At 38.9% G+C, this 25,034-nt stretch overlaps 1 protein-coding gene across 1 annotated transcript; it reads left to right on the top strand.

Moving 5' to 3' along the window:
* Positions 1 to 320: 320 nt before the first annotated feature.
* On the top strand, positions 321 to 23,803 carry NCOR1 (nuclear receptor corepressor 1; the record flags this gene model as incomplete). The annotated part of the gene is made up of 27 exons (XM_010078737.1): positions 321 to 450; positions 759 to 954; positions 3,439 to 3,612; positions 4,535 to 4,695; positions 5,096 to 5,216; positions 5,312 to 5,413; positions 5,927 to 6,024; positions 6,969 to 7,137; positions 7,687 to 7,827; positions 9,195 to 9,278; positions 9,766 to 10,022; positions 10,378 to 10,738; positions 11,255 to 11,479; positions 12,251 to 12,460; positions 12,963 to 13,112; positions 13,638 to 13,811; positions 14,253 to 14,418; positions 14,687 to 15,183; positions 15,644 to 15,772; positions 16,331 to 16,488; positions 16,737 to 16,960; positions 17,383 to 17,520; positions 19,209 to 19,351; positions 20,600 to 20,653; positions 21,747 to 21,968; positions 22,537 to 22,719; positions 22,949 to 23,803. Coding segments are annotated over 27 exons (4,855 nt in total), but the record flags the coding sequence as incomplete, so codon positions are not given.
* Between the last annotated feature and the right edge of the window lie 1,231 nt (positions 23,804 to 25,034).

Here is a 25,034-nt window from a genome sequence, read left to right as displayed (position 1 = left end):
TTCTTTATAAAGTGGGTTGCTTTCTTGTGGTACTGTGCATATAGAAACAATACACATAGATTTCTGGTATTGGAGAATCTGAACACTTCTTTTGGTGTTTCTGTGTATTATAAAAATACAGCAGCATCTGTTGCCTATTCTACCAGATGTGCTGTAGGACAAAACACAACATGATTCTGATTTTTCAGCTATTTGACCAGTGTGTTAAATGTGTTGGTTTTTTGAAGTTGAGAGGCATGCTTTTGCCTGTGAATTTAAAAAAATGTTTATTGTTGGTCTTTTTGGTGACATTTTTCCCTTCCTTTTATCTCTGTTACTAGCATCTTCAGCAGGGAGTCAAAGCCCTCACTGTTAAATCCCACTGGGTCAATACTGGTATCATCCACAATAAAGCAAGGACAGATGGACCTGCAACAACTTCACCACCGAGCTGCTGTTATACCACCTATGGTATGGGGTGCTTTAAGTGATGTTTGAAGGAGTATCTGTTGTCCCTAAAACTAGTTACAACACTAAAGCAGCAAAAAAATGTGAAACAAGTGAAGAAATATATCATTTGTTTTGTTATCATATTTTTGAGGGGGAAAGGAAGTTAAGTACAAACAAATACACAAGTAATAGGTTAGAAACAGTTGTGGACCCTTTGAAACACTTGTCCCTAGACTACAGCTGCTGCAGTGGGCGCATTAAGCAGGACGGTTACTTCAGTAAGTACCTGTCATAATGTACCTGATGTTAATACCTTCCCCTCCTTGCAGGTTTCTTGCAGTCCCTGTACGGTTCCTGTTGGAACACCGGTGAGTGGTTATGCGCTATATCAACGGCACATTAAAGCAATGCATGAGTCAGCGCTGCTGGAAGAGCAACGCCAGAGGCAAGAGCAGCTGGATATGGAGTATCGAAGTGCTGTAAGCCCTTGTGGCACTTCCAAGAGCCCTAATGTTGAGTGGGAAGGTAGGTGTTCTCACATCTGTCATGGAAATAACCCTGCATTTTATGTCCGCTGCCTTGTTTAAGAGTACAAGCTTAGTGTACTAACAATTAGCTATTGCTTTCTGATGGCACTTGATTGAAGGAACCTGTCTACTATACAGATCCTGCGGCAGTTACAGTGCTGGGAGAACTACCTTGTAGCCCACTTAGATAATGCATAAAAACGGGCTCCATTTGAGTGAAATCCCCAAATGAGTTGTTCCTACAGAGAGAGATTCAGGTTAGGTGTGCAGGTGAGCAGACCCAGATAACTGCGTGTTCTGGGAGAGCCATTTTCAGAAGCTGAACATAAAGATGCGAGAGAATTACTAAAGGAGTATGAGCACAGCTGAGAGGAGTGTTTTACTGCACTGGAATACACATGTGGACATTGAGCCCTAGAGCAGGACACAAAAGTGTGGTAGAAATGTCATGCTCTAGCCTGTCTGTCCCCAGAAGGGCTGTGTGAAAGGTTCTTTCTCTTGGGAATATGGTGGCTGGTTGCTTATGTATATACAGAAGATATTTGGAGGCAGGGTTTGAATGGAACTCTGGGATCGAGACCTTTGTTTCCTGAATGTGGTTCTTAGTGTGACCTTCAGTAGAGAACAAGGCTAAAACTGCTCACAGAACCTGTCAGGGTGGCCGAGTAAGGACATGGCTGGTAACAGGAAAGCGATTTAGATGGACGGTGTATACGTCGCATCATCCAAATTGCTGCCTAAGTACCAAAGGATGCATTTATTTGCTTTCATTAGGCATTCATATTGTGTTTTCTCTCTGTGTATATTGGCTATATTTTCATTCTTTGAACTGAAATTATTTTAGTTCTATCAACAGCTTGCAAATTGTAAACAGTTTAGCACAAGATTGCTTTTTTTTCTTTTGTGCAAGAAAGGCGTATCCTATGGGAGGCCCAGTTCTGTACTAAGTGTAACTTCTATCTCAACTTTCTTTACTAGAAAACAAGTAGACCCACAAACTGTGCATCATAACAGGGCAGTAAACCAAGTGAGATTAGTGTGCTGAATGCTATAGTGCTAGAGATATCCTCACAGTTGCATGATTAGGCATTTTTTGAATTTATATTCTCGTGTATTGTTTCTGTTGTCTCCACAGTATTAGCAACATAAACTATTATGTTCTTTGAAACTCAAGTATTCTGTATTTAATATGCATAACAATTTTAAATTATGTAATGAAAATGCTTCACCTTAATTACTTTTACCTAAGTAAAATGAAAGGAACATAACCATTTTTTTGCCTGTTAAAATAGTGAGAAGGGAGCTTGTAGATTTGTGGAGGGGGAGGGTAAGATTGTGGTTTTTGGAACTTGCTTCTGTAAGTGGAAAGTCTGGGGTTGCTTGAAAGTACCGTTTAACTGAAGTACTACCTGAATAATTCTTGGCATTGGCAGTATGGTATTATGAAGTGTGGGAAAGTTCTGGGGTGAAGCCTCTGCCAGCAAAAATCAAGGTGGTTATTGAGGCAGACAGAGAGGGAGGGATAACATGGTTAATGTAAATGGGTTCTAGAAGCCTGGATGTCTCAATCTGAGAACTAGAAGAGGCTGAGATGTCATCAGATCATTACAACAGCTACTTCCCAAGATACACTGTGTGTATGAAGCTTGTCCACCCACCGCTGTGTGCAGCAGAGAGCCCACAGACTGTTTAAAAACCATGTACTCATGCATCAGAACACTGCCTGTGTTGTGGGGCATTGTGTCAAACTAAAGGGCCTGTTGTTGAATTGGCTTATGACAACCTACACAATACTGTGAAATAACATAAAGGTCCTTTAGAAAGCTATTATGGGATAACTAGTGCCATCTTTCTTTGACTATTGAGGTTAAAGATATAGTTTCACAGCTGCCGTAGACTTGTTTAGGCTCGTACTTTGAATACTTAAATTGTCCATTGGCAAGTGAAAAGAATTTGGGAAGTTCTGGTACTGGATTTTTAATGTCCTAAATTCAGTAGAAATACATTTACCCTTTAAACAGCATTGATGGGCAATATTGGCTTTTGAAATTTGATTTCTAACTTCTCTGGGCAAGCAAACAAGGAAGGGAAGCTTTTTGTCTGATGGGGTTGGCAGATAAGTGTGGCTGAATTTGCATATGCCTGGCTGAGGCACAGGATTTGGAAAGGAATCTTCTTTTAATGAAATCTTTTTCAATAGCAGAGCTTTCACTTAAAGGACCTAAAGGAACCAGATACTGTTTTTCATATACAGAAAGTATGAGAAAGTTTTTTCAAAGCTTTGAATATAAAAATATAGACATATGAACATATTAAATTAAGCTGTACCTTAGTACTACTTTTTAATTGAAACACTTGTACGTGATGAATACATCTGACATTGGAGCTGTCGCTTTGTTAAAATTGTGCTGTAAACTGCACCTTTTGACTCGTAATTTCCTATTCAGGTTTCTTTGCTTTCTGATAACTTTAACCTTTGCAGGAAAACCGGTGGCCTACATGCCCTATGCCGAGGTCAAGCGAGCAATAGAACAGGAAGCACAAGTGCAAAATACAGCAACAAGGTCAGCGTCACCGTACAGGCTATCTCCAAGAGAAGTCAACAAAGCCTCTCCCCAGCCTGATATGAATGCAGCTCGCTATAGTGTCCCTCCAGGTAAATATTTTGTTAGGTATCATGGCAATGTGTAGTCTTGCTTTGGAAGCTGGACTTCTGTGACTTGATGTAGTAGCAAATTATTCTCTAAACCCTTTGTGACTTAACAAAAGGGGAAAATAGATTGTTTTCTGTGTGTGCATGTAAATAGGTGCTTGGTACTTTTCTAGCTCCAGTGAGGTTATTTTTTTGTTCTTTATTGCTACATCAGCTGCATAAAATTTATTTTATTAAGCAAGTAGGGTGATCTGAAAAGTGTTAGAACGGTATAGGGACAAAATCATTGAGAGTTTTTCAGCTTAATACAAGTACCGTCATATTCATGGGTGGCCTTTCTTGTGAAAGGGGGAAGTTGAGGACAAGAGAAAGCTGCTGCTATCCTTGGCATTAGTTTCTGACTGTAATTGCTTAATAGTATAGTCTAAGTGTTTTATAAAACAGTGAAATAACTGACAAATCTTAATTCTGAAACTTGGATTATTGTTTTTCCCTTCAGAGTATAATGTCATGCTAAGAAAAGACAAAATCAGAGAAGCTTAGATTATACATGACTCAGCTGCATTCTGTTTAAAGAATAAGAACTTTCTTTAAAAACAGGAAAACAACAAAAAACTTGAATGCACCCTGGGCTGCTATTTTTAAAAGCTTATTTTTCAGTCTGCAGTTCTGCAGTGTAGCTTTTGCCATTTCTTTTTGAACTTTGATGCAAGGTTAGATATTCTCCATTCAGTTTCTGTGCATGACATACACTTGGACATAGTGAATTTCAGAGCTATAAATACAGCCAGATAGCTATTAGGTATTGTGAGGCAATTCCCATCAGAAATTGTCAGGTGAACTGTGCTATTTCTGTTTTTGTCTCTCTAACAACTAGTAGAGCTGAAACAGACTGTAATGTTTAATGTACTATTTTTCCCCTAAGTTCTCCAGCCAGCACCTCACCAAGTAATAACCAATATACCTGAAGGAGTCCGCCTTCCAACAACCAGACCCACCAGACCACCACCACCACTCATTCCATCCTCCAAAACAAGTGTGCCATCAGAAAAACCTTCCTTCATCATGGGAGGCTCAATCTCACAAGTAAGAGAATTATTATTTGAAAATATGTGCTTACATCAATTTTTTTGCCGTTTCACCAACCTTTGACGTATTGTAGTCGGTTATGTGTTCACAGCATCAACAATTAAGACCTATACATGCCACCTCTAAAAGTCTAGGAATTACAGGTGCTTTATAAAATAGCACATGTTGCAGTTATTTACATACAGTAGCATAGTTGAGGATGTCCAGTTTAGGTGAACTGCACCTCCAAACTGACAGTGGCACTACACTCTGGAGTTCTGCACTTTTGATACTTTGCAGTTGCGTACTGTAGCATTTTAAGATAGGATCATACTAGTATTAGCATTCTCCTTTATACATAGATACGAATCTTCATTCCAGAAAAAAGAATTAACATATAATATATTTGTTGTTTCAGGGAACGCCTGGCACTTACTTAACATCCCACAGTCAAGCTTCCTACACCCAAGAAACTGCAAAGCCATCAGTGGGTTCTATATCTCTTGGGCTGCCAAGACAGCAGGAGTCAGCCAAATCTGGTAAGAAAAGAAAAGCTGACATGTGTTTATATAGACTATGTAATGACTTGTAATTAAAGAAAAAAAAAAACCATACTTTTTCTTTTTCTGAATAGCTTCCCTGCCCTATATCAAACAAGAAGAATTCTCTCCCAGAAGTCAGAATTCCCAGCCTGAGGGACTTCTGGTCAGGGCACAACATGAAAGTGTGGTTCGAGGTAAGGAAAGTCATACAGATTAAGAAATTTTGCCAGAGCCTGAGGAGACTGAGAGAATTAACTTCTAGAGCTCAAGCTGCTGAAGTGTTATTTTTAAGTATTATATGATGAATCTGCTCCCTATTTTCCAAGGCATGAGTATGTGTAGCTAGCTCCTCCTGTCTGCACTTTTAAAAACCTTTGTTTCAAGGCATGCCAATTTCAAAATTAAGTTTTTCCCTAGAGCATATGCAGAGCAATGCATGTGAAATATCCAAATACATCAAAAGAAAAGAAACTAAATACCATGGATTAATGGTTTCACATGCTGTAAAAGACCTTTAGTCTGTAAAAGACTATGTTAAAAGAGGAAATAGTTTGACTGCCTCAAATGCCTGCTACCGAACTGAAATTTTCCCTGTATTTTAGTGTAAACTAACAGTCCTCACTAGAGTTTTTTAATTATTTCAAATAGAGTGGCTACATTTTTTTATAATCTCTTATTTATCAGGATGTCTTATTATTTCAAATCAGGTACCACAACGATACAGGAGGGAAGTATAACACGAGGAACTCCAACCAATAAAGTTTCTGTTGAGACCATTCCTTCTTTGAGAGGCTCCATAACTCAGGTATTTTTCCCCTGAGCCAGCCTGAGAAGGCTGTAGCAAAACAACATATTTAAACTATCACCATGAATGTATTTGCATGTCTGAAAAAGTAAATTAATATCACAGAATAGGAACTGCCTCAAAAAAAAAGAAACTTTAATGCAACCAGATGGTCAAATCCCACTATTGCTGAAGTCAGTGTTACCATGATTTAATCTTAATGTGTATGAGTCTTTAAACTTTTCAAATAAAACCACCAGAGCCTTTGGTATACCTAACTGAAGCCTTATCAGCAACTTCTGTGAAAATAGCATTACGCCTGAGTTCAGATATTAAAATCAACCATAACCAGTCTTGTGCAGATGCTATTGGAAGCCAAAGAGGTACCCTAAGCCCTTTTGTCTCATTCTTTTTTAAATGCGACTGGTTTGGTTGATTTGAGATCTCTAGTTACAAAGAGCAATAGGAACAATTCTCTTCTGAGAAGGGTAGGTTTCATTACTGTGGCTAGAAATAAAACCTGATGGCACCATTAAGTATGCATTAAGTATGTAGTATATGCTGTCTTCCTCTCTTCTGAGAAGGGTAGGTTTCATTACTGTGGATAGAAATAAAACCTGATGGCACCATTAAGTATGTAGTATATACTGTCTTCCCCCAGAATGGTGTTATAGGGTAAATGTTGTAGGTCATGAAATACTTTTGTAATATACTACACCCTATTTTTCTTTCTGTATTTTTAACAAGGTAGCAAATAGCCTACAAATAATCTTACTAATATTTATATTAAATGTCTAATAACAGAGGCAGAAGTTTAAGCCATACCGTTTGATAAAGTAATTTGTTTTCTAGATCTAAAAAATTATGTGGGTTTTGGCTTTTATTTTTTTTCCCCTCTTCACTGCTCCCTATTCTGCTAAATAAATGCACATGTTCTGTATTATATTTGATTGATTTAAATGCAGGGTACACCAGCTCTGTCCCAGTCTGGCATAGCAGCTGATGCGTTGTTGAAGGGAACTATCACCCGGCTAGCTACAGAAGACAGCAGCCCAGAAAAGTGCCGAGAGGAAGCTTCAGCCAAAGGCCATGTTATTTATGAAGGCAAAAGTGGGCATATTTTATCTTATGATAGTGAGTATTTGTATATTCTATCTGGTCACAGTCAAGGCTGCAGTTCTGCTTTTACAGTCCATAGCTGAAGTCTATCTGCTTCCAAATGGACAGGTCTGGGGGAATTATTGACCTGCATGTGTTTTTGAGGGTATAAGAGTTAAAGTGATCCAGAAGTTGTGCCTGTGTTCTGAAGAGTCTCCTGTACTCTGTATGTAAAATGTAGTCAAACTATTTAATTTTGGTGCCATTTATTTCCAATCTGTTGTGGAATATTTTTATTTTGAAAGGTTAAACAACCTTTAAAAATTATCTGTATTAAAATCAAAAGAAATGTATCATTTAACTTGGAACTTCAGTTGAAATACTGAAAAATGAGAAACCATGTGAAGAACTGTGTTTTTTAACGAACCCTAAAGATCTTTCTAAGGTTGAGATTTAATGTTACAATATTATATTGAAGTTGTGTTGTTAAAGAATTAATGATGTGTGGTCTCATTAAATGTAATGCTCATGTGTCTTTTTTTTATTGTTGACATTTCCTAACCATGCTGTTGTAAAATTTTCCAGCTATTAAAAATGTTCGTGAAGGAACAAGGAGTCCAAGAACTGCTCATGAAATTGGTTTAAAGCGAAGCTATGATACAATGGAAGGAAATATAAAGCAAGGAATGTCAATGCGTGAGTCTCCAGTATCTGCACCACTGGAAGGTAAAAACAGCTGCTTCCATGGTGTTTTGTGTTTTGTCCATACCTTTTGCTTTGATGTAGGAGTGTTTAGAGTCATTTTACAGAGCAGTCTAAAAGATAAATTAGATTTAAATCTTACACTACTAACCAAATCCATGTAATAACCACTAGAATTAAATCTTGCTGAGAATGTGACTGGAGTAGATACGAGCTTGCCTTTTTGTTTTGCTGGTGTGTTACTGTGACTGCAGGTAGTTCAGCTAACACTCCTCTCCGCAGGTCTGACACATGTAACTGACTCTTCCCAGTCCCAGGGGGCTGTCACAGAGCTCAAACAACACAGAGTCATACTAGCAGGGACTCCGTGGACACACCCATTAGTTAAATATTGGTCTCAGCCACGGTGCAGTAACTTGGTAACACGTTGGTGTGACCTTGTGCATTCCTACAATAAACCTCTTGAATTATGCCAAGCAGAAGACTTGCACAGCTGCTGTATCCTGCTTCAGGGCATCCCTAGTATTATTTTGATTTAGTGAACTGTAATCAAACTAAGACTGCAAAGGTCAAGACAGGCCATTATATAACTTTTTCTGATTGTTTTTTAAAAAAACACAAGGACATGTTTCATGCCTAAACTTTGGAGTCTTACTCCTTAAGTGCATTTTGTCCAGTCCTTGGGTAGCCCTTAAAGGCTATTTTGTGTACATTTGCATCAGATGGAACAATGTGAATGAGAGGTTTATAGACTATATATAGAAATTCAGTGTGGCCTCCAAGTTGCTGATGCATTTGGCTCATCTTCAGGCTCTTTTGGCTGCTCTGATACTTTCATGCTGTATCTCATCACTCTGATGCATTTTGAGTCCTCAAACTGTGGAAAATTGAGTTATTTGGGGGTTTGATTTAGATTTGTACTGTAGGAACAGTAAATTCAACCTTTCCCAGATGATTCAATGTGAACTTTGATTAATTTGGAGGATGCTGAGGTATATTTTGAGGTGGTGTTTTCTTTTTGTTTCACCTCCCTTCATGAACACCTTTCTTTACTAGGTGAGGAAACTGGAGTTTAAGACAAGCAGTGACTGCTTTGGGAACAAGAGTTGAGCATAATTATATAAAAATACTGTGTGTTTTCTAAATATGTTAAAACTTGCAACAATGTAATAGCATGAATACTTGAACCCAAAGATTTTTTTGGTTTTAGGGCAGGATGGTGTGTATAACAGGTTGATACAATGCCTAGCACACTGAGGCTAAGCCCTCTGGGCACTATGTGGTACAGATATTATCTGCAATGTATGTAAGGAGGAGGAGCGGTTTTGTTGTTTTGGGGGTTTTTTTGAACATTTGTTTAATTCTCTAAGTTATGTTTGTTTTAATTTTAGGTTTAATATGCCGTGCACTGCCTAGGGGTAGCCCACATGCTGAACTAAAAGAGAGAACAGTGTTGTCTGGCTCTATAATGCAAGGTAAAGGATTGCAAGTTTAGAAGACAAGCATTAATTACATCCTCAAAAATCTGTATTTCTGAACCCTAAAACTCTTATTAACAATGGTAGCTGTGTGAAAGGTGGGGCTTATTTTATTAAAGGTGTTTTCAGAGCATAAATCAACAGCTTTCTGATATGCTGTATACATAGTGTGTAAACATAGCTTTTTTTTTTAAATAAACTTTTAAAAATATGAATATTTGGTAATTATCACTTTTTTTTAAATGAACACTAACAATTCTCCAGACCTCTGAAGACGTATGCTATTCCCTTTATTTCAGCATCTGAAATAACTTGCGATACTTTCAGTAATATTTGAATATATGTTCAGTATTATTTTTGTGGTGATGTTTTAGTCTTCAGCATATACTATTGTAGACTATTGCAAACTAAAGTTCCAGTATTATGGCATGCAGTTAGTTACGTGCAGTTATTAATACCAGTAATGTGACTCTTTCTATAAAAGGTACACCAAGAGCAACAGCTGAAAGTTTTGAAGAAGGCTTGAAATACCCTAAACAGATTAAGAGAGAGTCACCTCCCATAAGGACATTTGAAGGAGCCATTACTAAGGGGAAACCTTATGATGGAGTCACTACTATAAAAGAAATGGGTCGTTCCATCCATGAAATCCCAAGACAGGACCTGTTAAGCCAGGAGAGTCGCAAGACTCCTGAAATGGTGCAGACGACCAGGCCAATCATAGAAGGCTCCATATCTCAGGTAAATACAAAAAGCGCTACCAGACTCATACCATTGCTTACAGACTCAATAGTGAATCAATTCAGGATATCTGAATAATGAGAAATGGCAGGGGGGGCGGGTGGGCGCGCATGTTTTAAGAAAGCTAACAACTTACAAAGCTTAAAAATATTTTCTGTGTATTAGAAAAATCCTGACACTTCGCCTGTAGGGAACACACTTTTGAGCAAATGTGAGAGAACTGACCAGTAGCAATCACTAAGATCCAGTTGTATCCTGTGCTAGTGAAGCTATGAACTATATCAGCCATGTGAGGTTTTTAGCACAAGTGAAACATTGGCAGGATGACCTTACCTGATCTTTTTCTCCTTTTCAGGGCACACCCATAAAATATGAAAGCAACTCTGGCCAGTCTGCCATCAAACACAATGTAAAATCTTTAATCACTGGACCAAGCAAGTTACCCCGTGGAATGCCTCAGCTGGAAGTGGTGCCAGAAAACGTGAAGGTGGTGGAGCGAGGAAAATATGAAGATGTGAAGACCGGGGATGCAGTACGTTCCCGTCACACGTCAGTAGTCAGCTCTGGTCCCTCTGTTCTCAGGTCAACTCTTCATGAAACTCCCAAATCACAGCTGAGCCCTGGGATTTATGATGATACCAATGCTCGGAGGACACCTGTGAACTATCCGAGTCCAATGTCCAGGAGTTCACCTATGATGAATAGAGTTAGTGAGGGTATGTTATTCCTATCCAGAGTAAGACAAGATGTTTTAGTAATTTAATTTTGAACTTACTTTTGAACTGGTTTCTGTAATCCGTTCTACTTTTTTTTTATTCTAATGTCTTCTCTCAATTTGAAAAGTGTCTGGAAAGAATTTTAGAAGGCTGTAACCTGTTATTTCAAATAAGAAAATGAAAATCCACTGTATTGTAATAATTCAATCTCAATTTACGTTTAATTATGAATCACATTGAAAGTGTTACCTAGAGGGTAATATTTTGAGGGCAGAAACCATTCCTGAATGATAGAGGTATCTCAATGAGGGAGATAATGTGAAGTGCAAGCAATCTTAGTTTTATGATTTAGCTTTTTCACCAGAAATAGTTTGTGATATAGTATATTCTCTGTGATTTATTGTATCAGATTGCAGGGTGCTCTAGAACATTCCTTGGGAGTCAGTGTATACTTACTGCTGAATTTTCTATTGAAAAAGATGCTTTTTTTAACTTTGTTTTTTTCATTGCTTTTAGCTGGAATAACCTCTGGGAAGCCAGCAAATCATGAAAGGAAAAACACACTTACACCAACACAGAGGGAGAGTGTGCCAGCAAAATCTCCAGTCCCAGGGGTTGATCCTGTAGTGGCTCACAGCCCTTTTGACCCTCATCACAGAGGAGCAACTCCTGAAGTCTATCGGAGTCACCTCCCTCCTCATTTAGATCCTGCTATGCCATTTCACAGGGCTCTGGATCCTGGTAAATGTTTGTGTTGTGGTTTTTAGTTTTAGAAATATTGTATGCTTTGCACAGAAAAGATACCTTTAAAATTATCAATGGCCAGATTAAAAGAGGTTATATATGTATACACCGTTGTAGTTTGATTTCAGTTGGGGGGGGTTTAGTATCTAACCAGGAAACTTATTTAAATATTATTGTACAACACTGGAACTTTCTTCTAGAAGCTGCCAGGTTGCTTCTGTTTTGTTAAAAAGTTCAGACAGTATTTTTAAATAAGTATTTTGAAATATATTAAAAGCTTTCAGGAAAGCTATGTAAAGAAGGATGTGGAAGATGCTATAGAGTTAAAGTTTAATCAGGACCCCTCTGTTCAGGACTGCGATTCATTATCACCGAGGGATTATCCAGTTATCCCTGGTGATATTAAATACAGTAGACTTCCTTTTAACCTATCAGTCCACTTCTGTGAGGTATTTTAACCTTCTTTAGGTATTTCAGCCCTTTATATCTTCAGAACTTCAGGATTTATATTTTTAATCAAGTCTCTTCTCTAATGCATATCTCCAGTCTGGAATATTTAGGTTTTTCAGTCTGTGTACGGTGCATAAATTCAGTAAAACATCACTGCGAAAACACTAGAACATCAGCTATTATAACACTATCATTTGGCACTGGCTAGAGAGAATTGACAGCACTTCTCATTGAACCTATATAAACATCTGAAACTTTCATTCAATATCACCCATGCTGCTTCCGAAATAATTTTTTTTTTTCCTCTTTCACCCTCAGCTGCTGCTGCTTACCTGTTCCAAAGGCAGCTCTCCCCCACCCCAGGCTACCCAAGTCAGTATCAGCTTTACGCAATGGAGAACACACGACAGACAATCCTCAATGACTACATTACCTCACAGCAGATGCAAGTCAATTTACGCCCTGATGTAACGAGAGGATTATCTCCCAGGGAGCAAACTTTAGCTCTCCCATATGCGGGTGCACGAGGTATGCCTGTGTTTTTTCTGATGTTCTTTAAAGCGTGTTTTGAATATGTGGTGTGGTTTGGTTGATTGGTTTGTTTGGGTTTTTTGTTGCTTATATGTTTGTATGTATGTGTGCATACAAATGTGTGTGTATAGATGTGTTTGCAAATGAGTTGTCATGTATCTAACTGGCTTTTGTGGATGTAAAGGAAAACTGTGTAATCAGTATTGTTAAAGGGAAGGCTGTAAGATTTATTTGTTGAAGAGGTGAAGTGTTATTTTTCTGAAGGGCAATTAAAGGGAGTGCTAGAAATGGAAATTCTGATGTAGTATGTTCTTAAATTGCTGATTGCCAGACGTGAGAGTATAACCAGCTGGAGTATAGTTCTGCACTTGCCTCATAATTCTATTTTTTTTTCTACTAAGCATTCACTGCTGCTTGTTATCAGTTAACAGAGTATATAATGTGTGGACCATTGATCTGCCCTTGAATGGCTGTTCTTATGCGTGTTATCTCCTAACAGGAATTATTGACCTGAACAACATGGCTCCTACTATCTTAGTGCCTCATCCTGGAGGAACAAGCACACCACCCATGGAGAGAATCACGTATATCCCTGGTACCCAGCTTACGTTCCCTCCCAGGCCTTACAATCCTGCTTCTCTGTCACCAGGTATGAGTTCTTGTGATTTGGTGATGTCTCTAATCACCTGAGATACTGAGATAATTTACCATCTTTATTTAGCTTGCATTAATGTCATGTTTTGATGTTTTCTCAGCCGATGCTTTTTGCATGTGCTTCTCACTTGGGTAGCAAATATTTTCTTAATTATAGCCTTGATAGTTACATTAGCAGCTGAAGGAGTGCTGACAAACTCAGAATTTGCCTCATTCTGTCAGATCTTTATTAGGACTTCACTAACCTCATATTACATGTGTGGAAGGGTGGAATTTGGGTCTATAAGATGTCAAGTTTCTAACTGTATAGAAATTACCACTTCAGTAAAAAGCTGCTAGTTGAGCCTTCTGCTGTCACTCTGTTAAGCTGTTTTCCCAGGTAAGTGGATAGACTTGAGAGGAATGAAAGTGTATTTGGGAAATTTTGCTGTAAGTGGATGGCAGAGTATATCAGCAAGTGTTTACATCAAATTATGTTTAACTTGAATATCTCTTTCATTTTCTCTTGTGGACCTTGCAGGACACCCTACACACCTGGCAGCTTCTGCAGCTGCAAATGCTGAAAGGGAACGGGAAAGGGAGAGGGAGAAGGAACGGGAAAGGGAGAGGGAACGTGAGCGAGAGCGGGAAAGAGAACGAGAACGAGAGAGGGAGAGGATAGCTTCAGTCCCTGCCGAAATTTATCTTCGACCAGGTGAGTGCACATTGCTACGTTTGGATCAGTTGTCTTGTAGACTAACTGCTCATTTTCTATAGCCACTGTTAGTAATCTGCAGCTTATTAACAACATATTACGGTTTGATTTTAGTCTGCACTTAAGGCAGGTTCCTATTACCAAGCAGTTCTGGTCATAATTGCATCTTCAGCAAGTACCAGGTTTTTTGATCTTTCTCTCATAGCAATGTAGTACCTAGGGAACGGTGTGTATCCCAGTCAGTCATCACTAACACAACTTGCATGTCATTGTAAACAGAACATTGCCATTTAAACCTTTAATACATACAGTCACATCTAAAGTGGTGGAGACAGCTGGGAAAGGACGTGGAGGAGACGGCATTGATACATAGTTCTGCATTGTTATAAGAGTGATATGTGTATATTTTTTGTTTGTTCCCCTCCACTCCGTGTTCTGCAGGTACAGAGCAGCCTGGCAGACCTGGCAGTCATGGATATGTTCGGTCCCCGTCTCCTTCAGTTAGAAGCCAGGAAAACATACTGCAGCAAAGGCCTAGTATTTTTCAAGGAACCAATGGGACAAGTGTAATCACACCTTTGGATCCTGCTGCTCAGCTACGTATCATGTATGTTTCTTAAGTTACTGTTGCAGAGATATCTGTTCTAATCTTTGAGCTTATTAAAAGGTGCATGTAGCCTGAGGAAAATACTGCAAGGTGAGGATAACCACTATCCGATTGCTCTTGGATTTATTAGAATGATCTAATGCATTTTCACCCAGACCAGTTTGGACAGAAATTAGTGTCACAGAAGCTTTGCTTTGTTGTACACGTGGTATGGCTCTAGTTCTTTTTTCATGTGATATAATTCAGAATATTCAATGTTTGCCAACAGGCAGCTCACCCCTGGAGCTCCCTCTATTACTCAAGGCTTGCCAGCTTCCCGTTACAATACTGCTGCTGATGCCCTTGCAGCACTAGTAGATGCTGCAGCCTCTGCTCCTCAGATGGAAGTTGCCAAAGCAAAAGAGAACAAGCACGAAGGAACCAGGATAGAAGAGAATATGGGACGCCGGTCAGCTGTGGTAACTGAACAGCAGCAGATGGAACAGAAGACACTGGAGGTAGAAAAAAGGCCTGTCCAGTGCCCCTATACATCTGCAAATTTTTCTGGTGGCAAGTCCCAGGGACCGTCTTCATCAGTAGTCTATTCAGAGGCTGGTAAAGAGAAAGGACCTCCTCCTAAATCCAGGTACGAGGAAGAGCTGAGAACTCGAGGAAAGACCACAATTACTGCTGCTAACTTCATAGATGTGATCATCACTCGGCAGATTGCGTCAGACAAGGATGCACGAGATAGGGGCTCTCAAAGTTCAGATTCTTCCAGTAGTTGTACGTATCTTAGTAACTATCTACTTCTCTTCTGTCTGTCCTAGCCTTTTAGGGAGATAATAAGTTACAGTGAGATAATAATTCTGATGTTTAATGATAAAATAGTCAGCTCTGCACAGTAGAGACTTCGTAAGCAAATACCGGTTTTGCATATAGTGACTCAAGATTCTTGCAAAATCAGAGTTGTTTGCTTTGTTCAGATTCTATGCTATGACATGAAATGCAGGATAATAAAACTAACATTATCAGAAGTCAGGAAACCTGAAAATATTTTCTTTACTTTAGAATACTGCTTTATGGAAATACTTGTTTTGCCAGGGTTATCATGAGAAAAAGACAGTGTTTTGACTTTCATTTCACTGGTGTCATTTTAATGGAAGCACTAGGGTAGCTATTTATAGGCAATAAAAATCTTCTGTGATATTTACACCTTATTCCACAACCTTTGCTTGATATTCAGTATCCTCCCACCGGTATGAAGCTCCTGGAGATGCCATTGAGGTGATTAGCCCTGCAAATTCACCTGTACCTGCTCAAGAAAAGCTGCAGCCCTATCAACAAGAGACACCTAAGCCAAGCCAGGCAGAGAGTAAGTTTATCTGTGTGCCAATATTCTCACACCGGCTCCATGAACTCATAGTAAAATATCTTAGGAGTCTTTAAGTGACTGGGTACCACATTCTTCACTTCTCAGAAACTTTTGTTGGAAGTCTGTTGCAGTGATCTGTGAAAAAACTAGAGCAAATGTATTGGAACTGACACTTGGCATTAAACAGAGCTCCTCTACATTACAGTGTAGTTGATTTAATAAGAAATCTGTTTTCAATATAATTGAAATTTACTTTAAAATTACTGCATGTTAGTGTTCATGCCCACTATTACCTAGTAGTAAAGCTCAGACTAATACAGTACAGTTTACAGGGGAGAAATTAGCTGAAATTCACCAGCATTGTGGACTGAAGCTTTATTTATCTATTCTAAGTAGTAGGGCCTATATATGGAGGGGGAAAAGGTGGTTATCACACAGGATACCTAAAAATCTAATGCAGAAACACCTCATCTTTTAAATTTGGAAGCACAGAACTTTTCAAACCTTGAATCTTCAGTAATACCATCTTAACATACTGATCTTTTCTCCTTTAACTAGGTGACCCAAACAGGCAGTATGAGGGGTCTATTCACCGCTACAGGACACAACAGGAACCCCCTTCACCCCAACAGCCTCCACCTCCCTCTTCCCAAGCAGAAGGGATGGCACACGTGCCCAGGACTCATCGACTTATCACCCTTGCTGATCACATCTGTGTAGGTTTATTTGCATGCATCTTTTCAGGTCTGAGAAGTAATATTTTAATGATAAAAATACATGTTTTGGAACACAATGCCAATTCTGTAATTATTAATTTTACTTGAGGATATTATACAATAATGTGTCTGAACTTACAATAATCTCATTTGTTGCAATCAATCTCATATTCATCTAGTTCATCAATACATACACTCTGGCCAATGTCTGACCAAGATTTCTTTTCTATTTTTTTGGCCACAATCAGCAAATTATTACACAAGACTTTGCTAGAAACCAAGCACCTTCTCAGGCCCCTTTGCAGCTTCCCACCACTACATTCCAGAATTCCACCCCTGCTCCAACACCTGTTTCTACCCGGGCAAAGACATCAAATCGCTACAGCCCTGAGTCGCAGTCGCAGTCTGTCCACCATCAGCGGCCAGGTGCTAGAGTGTCACCTGAAAATCTGTCTGACAAGTCCAGGGGAAGGTAATGCATGTATTCAGTTTAACTGCAAATTTAATTAGTACACAAATATAGTATTTATGAAAAACAGTGCAGTAATCTTGATGTAGCTCAGAGGTATGTTTTGTCTTTTTTTAGGCAATATCTGTCTTGCACTGTTTTTGACAATTGCTTGGCTCAGTAACGTAGCTTGTAACTGTTTTCCTTTCACTTCTTATGCTTAATTTGCAGTCTTTAGAGAGCTGATGATGTTTAATTACTTAGAACTTATCAGAGTCATTATGGACAATTGAAAGTCATCTTTTGAGATCACCAAGCATACTGAAGCATGTACCGTATATAACTAGACCCAAGTAGTTATGTAGCAGCTGGAATGCAATGATATGTGTTAACTACTGCGTTACATGCATTAAGAGTCCTTATATGTCTCTGAATTGTGGATGTAGACCTGGAAAATCTCCCGAGAGGAGTCACGTCTCTTCGGAGCCCTATGAGCCAATCTCGCCACCTCAGGTCCCAGTTGTACATGAGAAACAGGAAAGCGTTCTTTTGCTTTCCCAAAGAACTGAGCCTACTGAACAGAGGTATGTATCATTTTAAAGACATTATTCTGGATCTTTGTGCTGCAAACAGTATCTTTACTAAAGAGCTGTTTAAGTGGTCTTCCTCTGGTACCACGGCAAGTTGTTAATCACTGTTGATCCTTTTGCACGAGCATTCAAAACTTGCTACTTGGGACGTGCTTTGGGAAGCCTGAGTGAAACCTCGTCTGTGTGTGTTATGTCTTAAGTTTCTTGGTGCAAGCAGTGTGTTCTGTGTCATACCTGATGGAAACTCCTTGTGCGTGCCAGTTCTATAAAACTGAAGTGGTTATTGGAAAGGTCCGTTTTCTACCATTTTTATTAAATAATCCAGGCTTCCTGGAGACTGTCCTGGTGAAGTGTGGAGGAACACACTTCCAGCACACATGGTTCTAGAGCAGCTTACCACATGAAATATCACTAAGCTAAGGAGCTTAATTTCCAGGAGGTGTGGAGGTGGGGTGTCAGGAGGTCCGTACATCGAGCAGCCCTGTTTCCCAGAGCTGTTTGTCAGTCTGCCAGATCTGCAACATAAAACTACACGGGATCCCTGGCAGACTGGATCAGTGCTGGTGTCTTTGGATGTCTGGCAGATGCACACTGGAATGGATGCTTCTGTCCTTGGCTTTGCTGCCTGCTGAAGAAGGAATAGCAGCCGATGTGTTTGCCATGTACTTATTTAAGGCTCATGCTGGTGGAATTGATTCTTTTTTTCTTGTTATTTTCCTCCTCCACTCTGCGGTTGCTGGCAGGGTTGTTGCAGTCCATGACAGATGTTAGCTAGATGCGAAGGGATTTCCAGGAGCGTGGCAGGGAAGATTTCACTTTTTATTTTAAGAATCTTGGCCTAGGAAACCTAGAGTCTTTGTCTTTTTTACTTTGTCTTTAGATTTGAGTATGGCGTGGAGCCTAAAATTTGCATATTTTAAGATCTGAAGATAAAATGTACTCCTTGTCAGTTTGACGTCTACTTAAGCAATTTTTTTACGCTAATGTGACAGAAATTATGTGCAGAAAGTGTGCCAGCCAGCAATCTAAAACAGATAAGGGGTTTGAAATATGTGGATCCCAGTCTGAATTTGTGCCATAGAGCATGGATGGCCAGCTGGCAGCTCTCGCACCAGATTTCAGTCTGTAAGGTTAGTTTAGCTGGTTTCAAAGCATGCCTGAAATAGCTTATTTGCTTGGACTGTGTGACAAGGTGAATGAGCAGACTTAAAAATAAATACATCCTTTTTAGTGGTATACTGGGGACAAGAGTGAGAAGAAGACTGTAAATAGGAGGAGCAGCTAGGATGAGCTATTTGGGCTTCTAGATTAAACATTTTGTCACCTTTGCAGTGCATTTTGTCACAATTTGCAGTGCAGGCTTCAGCCAGTGTGCAGGTTGCAAGGCAGAAGTCGGCACCCTGAGATAATTTGTAAGAGCCTCATCTCTGTACCACTCTCCAGCACAGACAGTGACATGGTCACTTTTTCTGCAAGCTGTAGAATCTTAAACCCTGTTACCTGGATAAAGCAGATATTCTTGGAGAGTCACTAGACTTGTCTAGTCCCCCAAAAAAAGGCTGAGGAAACAGTCCTAAAGCTTGTGTGAATGTTGGCGGTTTCTGCCTGGCTGCTTTTGGAAAGATTTTGAATGTGCATCTTGAAAAATGTTCTCTCTCTTTGACACATGTTGGTCTTGGCAGGACTGACTCTCGTTCTCCAGGTAGTATAAGCTACCTGCCTTCGTTTTTCACCAAACTTGAGAACACTTCACCAATGGTAAAATCCAAGAAACAGGAGATATTTCGAAAGCTGAACTCATCTGGTGGAGGTGACTCTGACATGGGTATGCAGGACTTGCCTTTTCACTGAATTTTTCCAGCTTAAGCTTTACGTGACTGCCATCCACAGATGTCCTAACCTCAAATATGGTTTAAATAATATGTGAATGGATATAAATCTATGAATATAAAACACACATATAATAATTTATGACCAAAGAACTGGAAGATTGTTAGATTTTTTTTAATGATGGTGTATGTATGACTGTCACTTTTTAACGTTAATTGGAGAGATGGAAGTGGTTTCTGAACTATACAGAAAAAAGCATAATTAATGAGTTGTTGCAACCTGACATTCTAGTTAACTTTGTGTCTGGGGTTTGCTTTGTGTCAACATTAACTATTACATATTTTCCTTTTTGGAAAGATGTCTTACAAACTGAATGTTTTATGTTTTCTTGGCCCTTATAATTATAGCTGTTAAAAAGACATTTTAATATAGTTTCAGTAATGGATACTGACATGGTGCAATGTGATACTAGAGGTATATTTTTGTTTTTCTCCTAGAAACCTTAACAGAACTTTTATCAAAATTATCAGTAGTAAGAGTTTAAGCTGTTTGTGAATCAGTACCTAATAGACAGTGTTTATTTCAAAGTGAATGCTCTTGCATTGAGCAGCAAATTAATCTCCTTCTGAGAAACTAAGCCCTGCCACTACGGGTTGAAGTATCTTTTTATTTGATCTCCATTGTGTGCACGGTAGATTCTGCTCTGTTGAAAATTTCATGAGCATGTTTGGTGTACAAACACACTTTCCATTGCTGTCAATAATATTTTCATTTATGTATTGAATTCAGTGTTATGCTTGAAAATCTTTATTCTGAAATTGAACATAATATAGGGAATATGGGGGGGTGGGTGTTTAGCCACTCCAAAGTTGTTGTCATTGAATTTTTTATACGTACAAATACTCAGCCTGTAAGGTTCATGTTAAAATATGTATTTAGTGAATTGAATGCAGCTTTGCATTTTAAAGTACATAGGTTGTGAAAGTTCAAAAAGTCAGTCTGCTTCCTGAAGTAACATCTTTAAAAGAAGGCTAGCCGTGACCACACAGGTACTTTTACCCTGCTGTAGATAATGTTCCTGAGAACACATAGATGCACGTTCATCTTAGAAGGCTGAGAAGGAAAAAACAGAATATTGAAAATAGTTAAACTAATTACACCTTGTGCATTAGGACTAGTGGTGATCACTTCTAGTGATCATCAGTACTAGAAAACTCAATGAGATGTCGTGCTTTAATTGCAGCAACTGCTCAGCCAGGGACTGAAATATTCAATTTGCCAGCAGTCACTACCTCAGGTAAGATTTTCAGTAAAAGAAACAATATATGTTTCAGAAAAAGTAAACTAATGTAATATCTTTCATTTATACGCTTTGGGGAGTCCAGTAAATGAGGAAGATTATTAAAATGAAAAAGTAATATCCTACATAAAAATGTTTCCTGCATCTTAGGGAAAAGCAAAATGACCAAAGGAAGTTTCAGAAAATATTTTAAGTGGGATCTTAGGCAAGAATGGTTTATTTGTCTGTTCTACAAATCCTATGCAGAGGTAGAAGTCATGAAGTTGATTGGCATCTCCCTTAAATAAATTTAAATACAGTGTAGTTCAACAAACTTAAGTTTATTAGTTCATCAATGTAGTTTACTTTATAAACTGGTGTATTTAAAATGCTTATTTTTTTCTGTGATAAATAAATAATAAACCCCTCCAACTTTGTATAAGATGGGGGAATTAAACATAACCCATAATTTTACTGTATTAAAGAGGCAAGTGAGGCAGAGAATTGAAGTATGGGAGATGAGAACTGCTGAATCCGAGTCTTGAGTTGTAGCACAGATTGACTTTACGTGGTTTTGCCCAGTCACTGCCCCTTCTGGTACAGCGCTTCTGTCTTTGATACGGAGAGAATACTGATCTCCATTAACCTAGATGGAAGACAAGCTTTTTGGAATAAATATTTGCCATGTATCACACTTCATAAGACAAATTAGTATGGATCATTAATGAGAGAAGTATTCTTTTGGCCTCTTCTCTTACAACTGAATAATAGCTGCAGATTTTGCTTTAATATGCTATTGCAGTCAGCATGCTCAGCTTCCTTTGCTATTTAAAAAAAAAAAAAGGTAAAATTTACCCTCTTGCAAACAGCCTGAATATTAGTGGCACTAATGATGTAGCTCTTCAGTGTTTGCTGGCATGTCTAACTTGTAGCCATTGTGAGCTGCTTTGGAGCATGTGGCTTTGCATTTTAAAAAAATCTCATCTTTGGGTTTTTTTCCCACCTTTCTGCCTCTCTCTAAAATCTTTTCCCATATCCCATTGTAATTTCTCCGAGGTATGTTTTTGCCTCCCCTCCCACCTTTCCCTGTATGTTTTCTTTTATCTCCCAGGTGCAGTCAGTTCTAGGGGTCATTCCTTTGCAGATCCTGCCAGCAATCTGGGTCTGGAAGACATTATTAGGAAAGCGTTGATGGGAAACTTTGACGACAAGAGTGAGGAGCACGGAGTTGTAATGTCCCAATCCATTGCAATAGCACCCGGCAGTTCCAGTGCTGCAGTATCAGCAAGTAATGAGACGCGTAGGGAAGAAGCTAATCCATCACCAAATTCAGGTGAGGTATTGCAGCTCCTAAATATTTTATTACCTTAAAGAAAAAAAATAAATTAAGGGTTTGAATAAATTTGGTGTCACTGAAAATCACTGTCTTTCCTCTGGAAGTCATAGGGATAGTGTTTCCATTCCCTCTAGTGGTTCTGGCTTTCAAAATAGTGCTGGTGACTCGAGGAGCATTAACCAATATTTCTTCGAGAATGACAACACTGATGCAACGGGGAGGAGATAACAGGGTGTGTTAGATACCTGAAGCTTCTCAGGGGTTTGATGAAACTGCATGTATAGCACATCACCTATAAAGAACATGTGACCGTGGGAACTAGCTTGAACTGAAAACATCTCCCTTCCTAAAAATGGAAATACCACTCTGTTGTCATAAGAATAAGGATTTTCTAGCAGTAGTGTGTTAGAAGACTTGCCTGTACAGTCACTAATTATAGTAAATCAGCATGCCAGAAGGCACCAGTATGAAACTCCTGTTTGCTGCTAAGTGATAATTTATAGAAACAAACATAAGCTAAAATGCAGTGTAACATTGCTGTAAAATCTGTCCCTACTGTTTCCAGGAGGGGGAGTCAGCAAGCAGAAGCTAATTGGCAAGTCAAATAATAGGAAGTCCAAGTCTCCGATTCCTGGACAGGGATATTTGGGAACCGAAAGACCTTCTTCTGTCTCATCTGTACATTCAGAAGGGGACTACCACAGACAGACTCCAGTGTGGGCCTGGGAAGATAGACCTTCATCAACAGGTGAGAAATGGGTTGCTTTCAAAGTTAACAAACCAGTTGTGGTATTTGTAGAAAGGTCAGATGTAGACATACTGTAACACTGGTATATTGATCAAAAAGTTACAGCACATAAGGATTTTCTGAAAGAGATTTTCTGCTGGTTGTCACAGCCAAAACCAGACTGTCTTTCAGATACAGATCTCTTAGAACAGCTCATGTTTTTGACTTGGAGAAATACTCTTTGATTCAGGATCAACACAGTTTCCTTACAACCCGTTGACGATGAGGATGCTCAGCAGTACACCGCCAACGTCCATTGCGTGTGCCCCACCGTCCATGAGCCAAGCAACCACTCACCAACAGAACAGGATATGGGAGCGAGAGCCTGCACCACTGCTTTCAGCACAATATGAGACTCTGTCTGACAGTGATGACTGAACTATGCAGATTTTTTTTTTTTAATTTGCGGGTCAAAAAAAGAAATCTATTTTTGACTTGTGCCCACAGAGACTTTCCAAGAGAGCAAGGGCCACACAATGAAGAATTGATGGAGAGTCCGTTAAATGCCTTCTGCACAGGTCGTGTGTTGGAGGATTGTTATCAAGAAGGTTGACTTACTAAAGATAAATATGTAAAGAGTTTTTAAAAATGTGGACTATTCCTGTTCTACATCTATTTGTAAAGAAAACCATAATGTCTTTAAATCATTCTTCTGTAAATAGAGAGTACTTTTTGCAGTGTTTTTTCCCTTGCTATAGTATCTGGTGTACTTATGTTCAAATCATTGCCTAAACTTTGGGGGTCATTTTGTAATTTTTTTTTAAGCATTTTCTTCAGTGTAGAGTACTCTTCATAACGCTAGCCTCCCTACCAGCCTAGCCTAACCATAACCCTAGCCTCCCAACCAGCCTAGCATCATTACCCATTTAATGCCGTGGCACTTCTTGCAGGCATTGTGCTTTTATATAATTTTTTTTCCCTAGACACACTTTCTCAGTGGTGTTCAAGCTCTTGTGCAAATGTTGATTTTTTAAGACTGACCCCTTAATGAATTCTGTACATTAACATAGTCCGGTTCGCTGGAATAAGATGATATATTTCTTTGAATTTTAAATTCTGCCACATTGTAAATTTTTGGTGCAGTTGGTTTTATTTAGCAACACTGCAGAAATATTATTGCATGGGTATGTTATGGTTCATTTTTAAAAGGAAAAAAAAAAGGCAAAAAGAACAGCTTCTGGAGGCATACCTCACTGTTATGCACACTGGGAATTTTAACTGTGCCCCAAAAGCCTATTTTAGTTTTCTGTTCTGCATTGTGTGCAGTAAAAACAGGCTACTAAATTTTACTGTCATATTTAACCACATCAGATGGCTTATCTGAACAGAGGCTCTGGGTGGGCTGATAAATCCTTTAAGAAGAAAAACCTCTACATCCCAAGTTTAAATAAAACAAAATGCTTTTACAGAATAATTGAGCAACACGTGAGTCAACTACTTGGCTTCTGTTATAACCAGTTTGAAATAGGTACTGTGATTTTTACCTTCCTCCAGTCTGAATTTAAAATCATTATGTAATAATTGTTTTAAAGTCTGTGTCCCCATCCCAGTCCCTAGCCCTATAAGCAAGCTTTTGGTGGAAGTCCTTACAAATGCTTGGCTTAACTCCTAAAGTGTGCAATACTTGTTAGGGTGATTTTTCTTTTTTTAATAGTATATGGTACTAGGAGAGTCTCCTTAATCACTCATCTATCAATGCCTGCGATGATATGCTTCTAGCTCATGTATACATACATCTGGTTAGTGGTATCACAGGGTGTCCTGACATCCATCTTCAAGAGCATCTTATTTTTTGCTGCACTGACCTCAGGAAGTGAATTTAAATCTTCCAGGGTAGAAGGACTGATTTACAGATAGCACTGAGTGGAGGGGTGGCATGGTCTGTCAGATTCCAAACTGCTTTTGCATCTCATTGATGAACAGAGTCTTTGCCTTGAAGCTATTTTCCAGTCAAAATCTTTTTAACACTGTATTTGCAGTATGCTGTATGGAGGGTGTCATGTAGCTGTATAACCTTAAGCCATGTAAGCTCTACATCTGATGGAAGGACTGTAATGGTCCAGTTACGAACAGGAAGAAGTACAGAACTATTTATCAATAGCAAATTTACTTTGACTACTTTAGAGGAAAGCCTTTTTGCCCTACATATGGGAAAGAAAAAAATCCAAAGGAACTCATTTGGGAACTTGACACTGTGTTGCAAATACAGAATTATTTTGCTACTTTTTTAAAACACTGCATCAGAGTAGAGCAGTTGGCAGTCTTAAATCTCCTTG

Source organism: Pterocles gutturalis, unplaced genomic scaffold (assembly GCF_000699245.1).
Source record: "Pterocles gutturalis isolate BGI_N339 unplaced genomic scaffold, ASM69924v1 scaffold14828, whole genome shotgun sequence".
In the NCBI taxonomy this organism is placed as follows: Eukaryota; Metazoa; Chordata; class Aves; order Pterocliformes; family Pteroclidae; genus Pterocles; species Pterocles gutturalis.
This window is presented reverse-complemented; position numbering and strand designations above follow the sequence as displayed.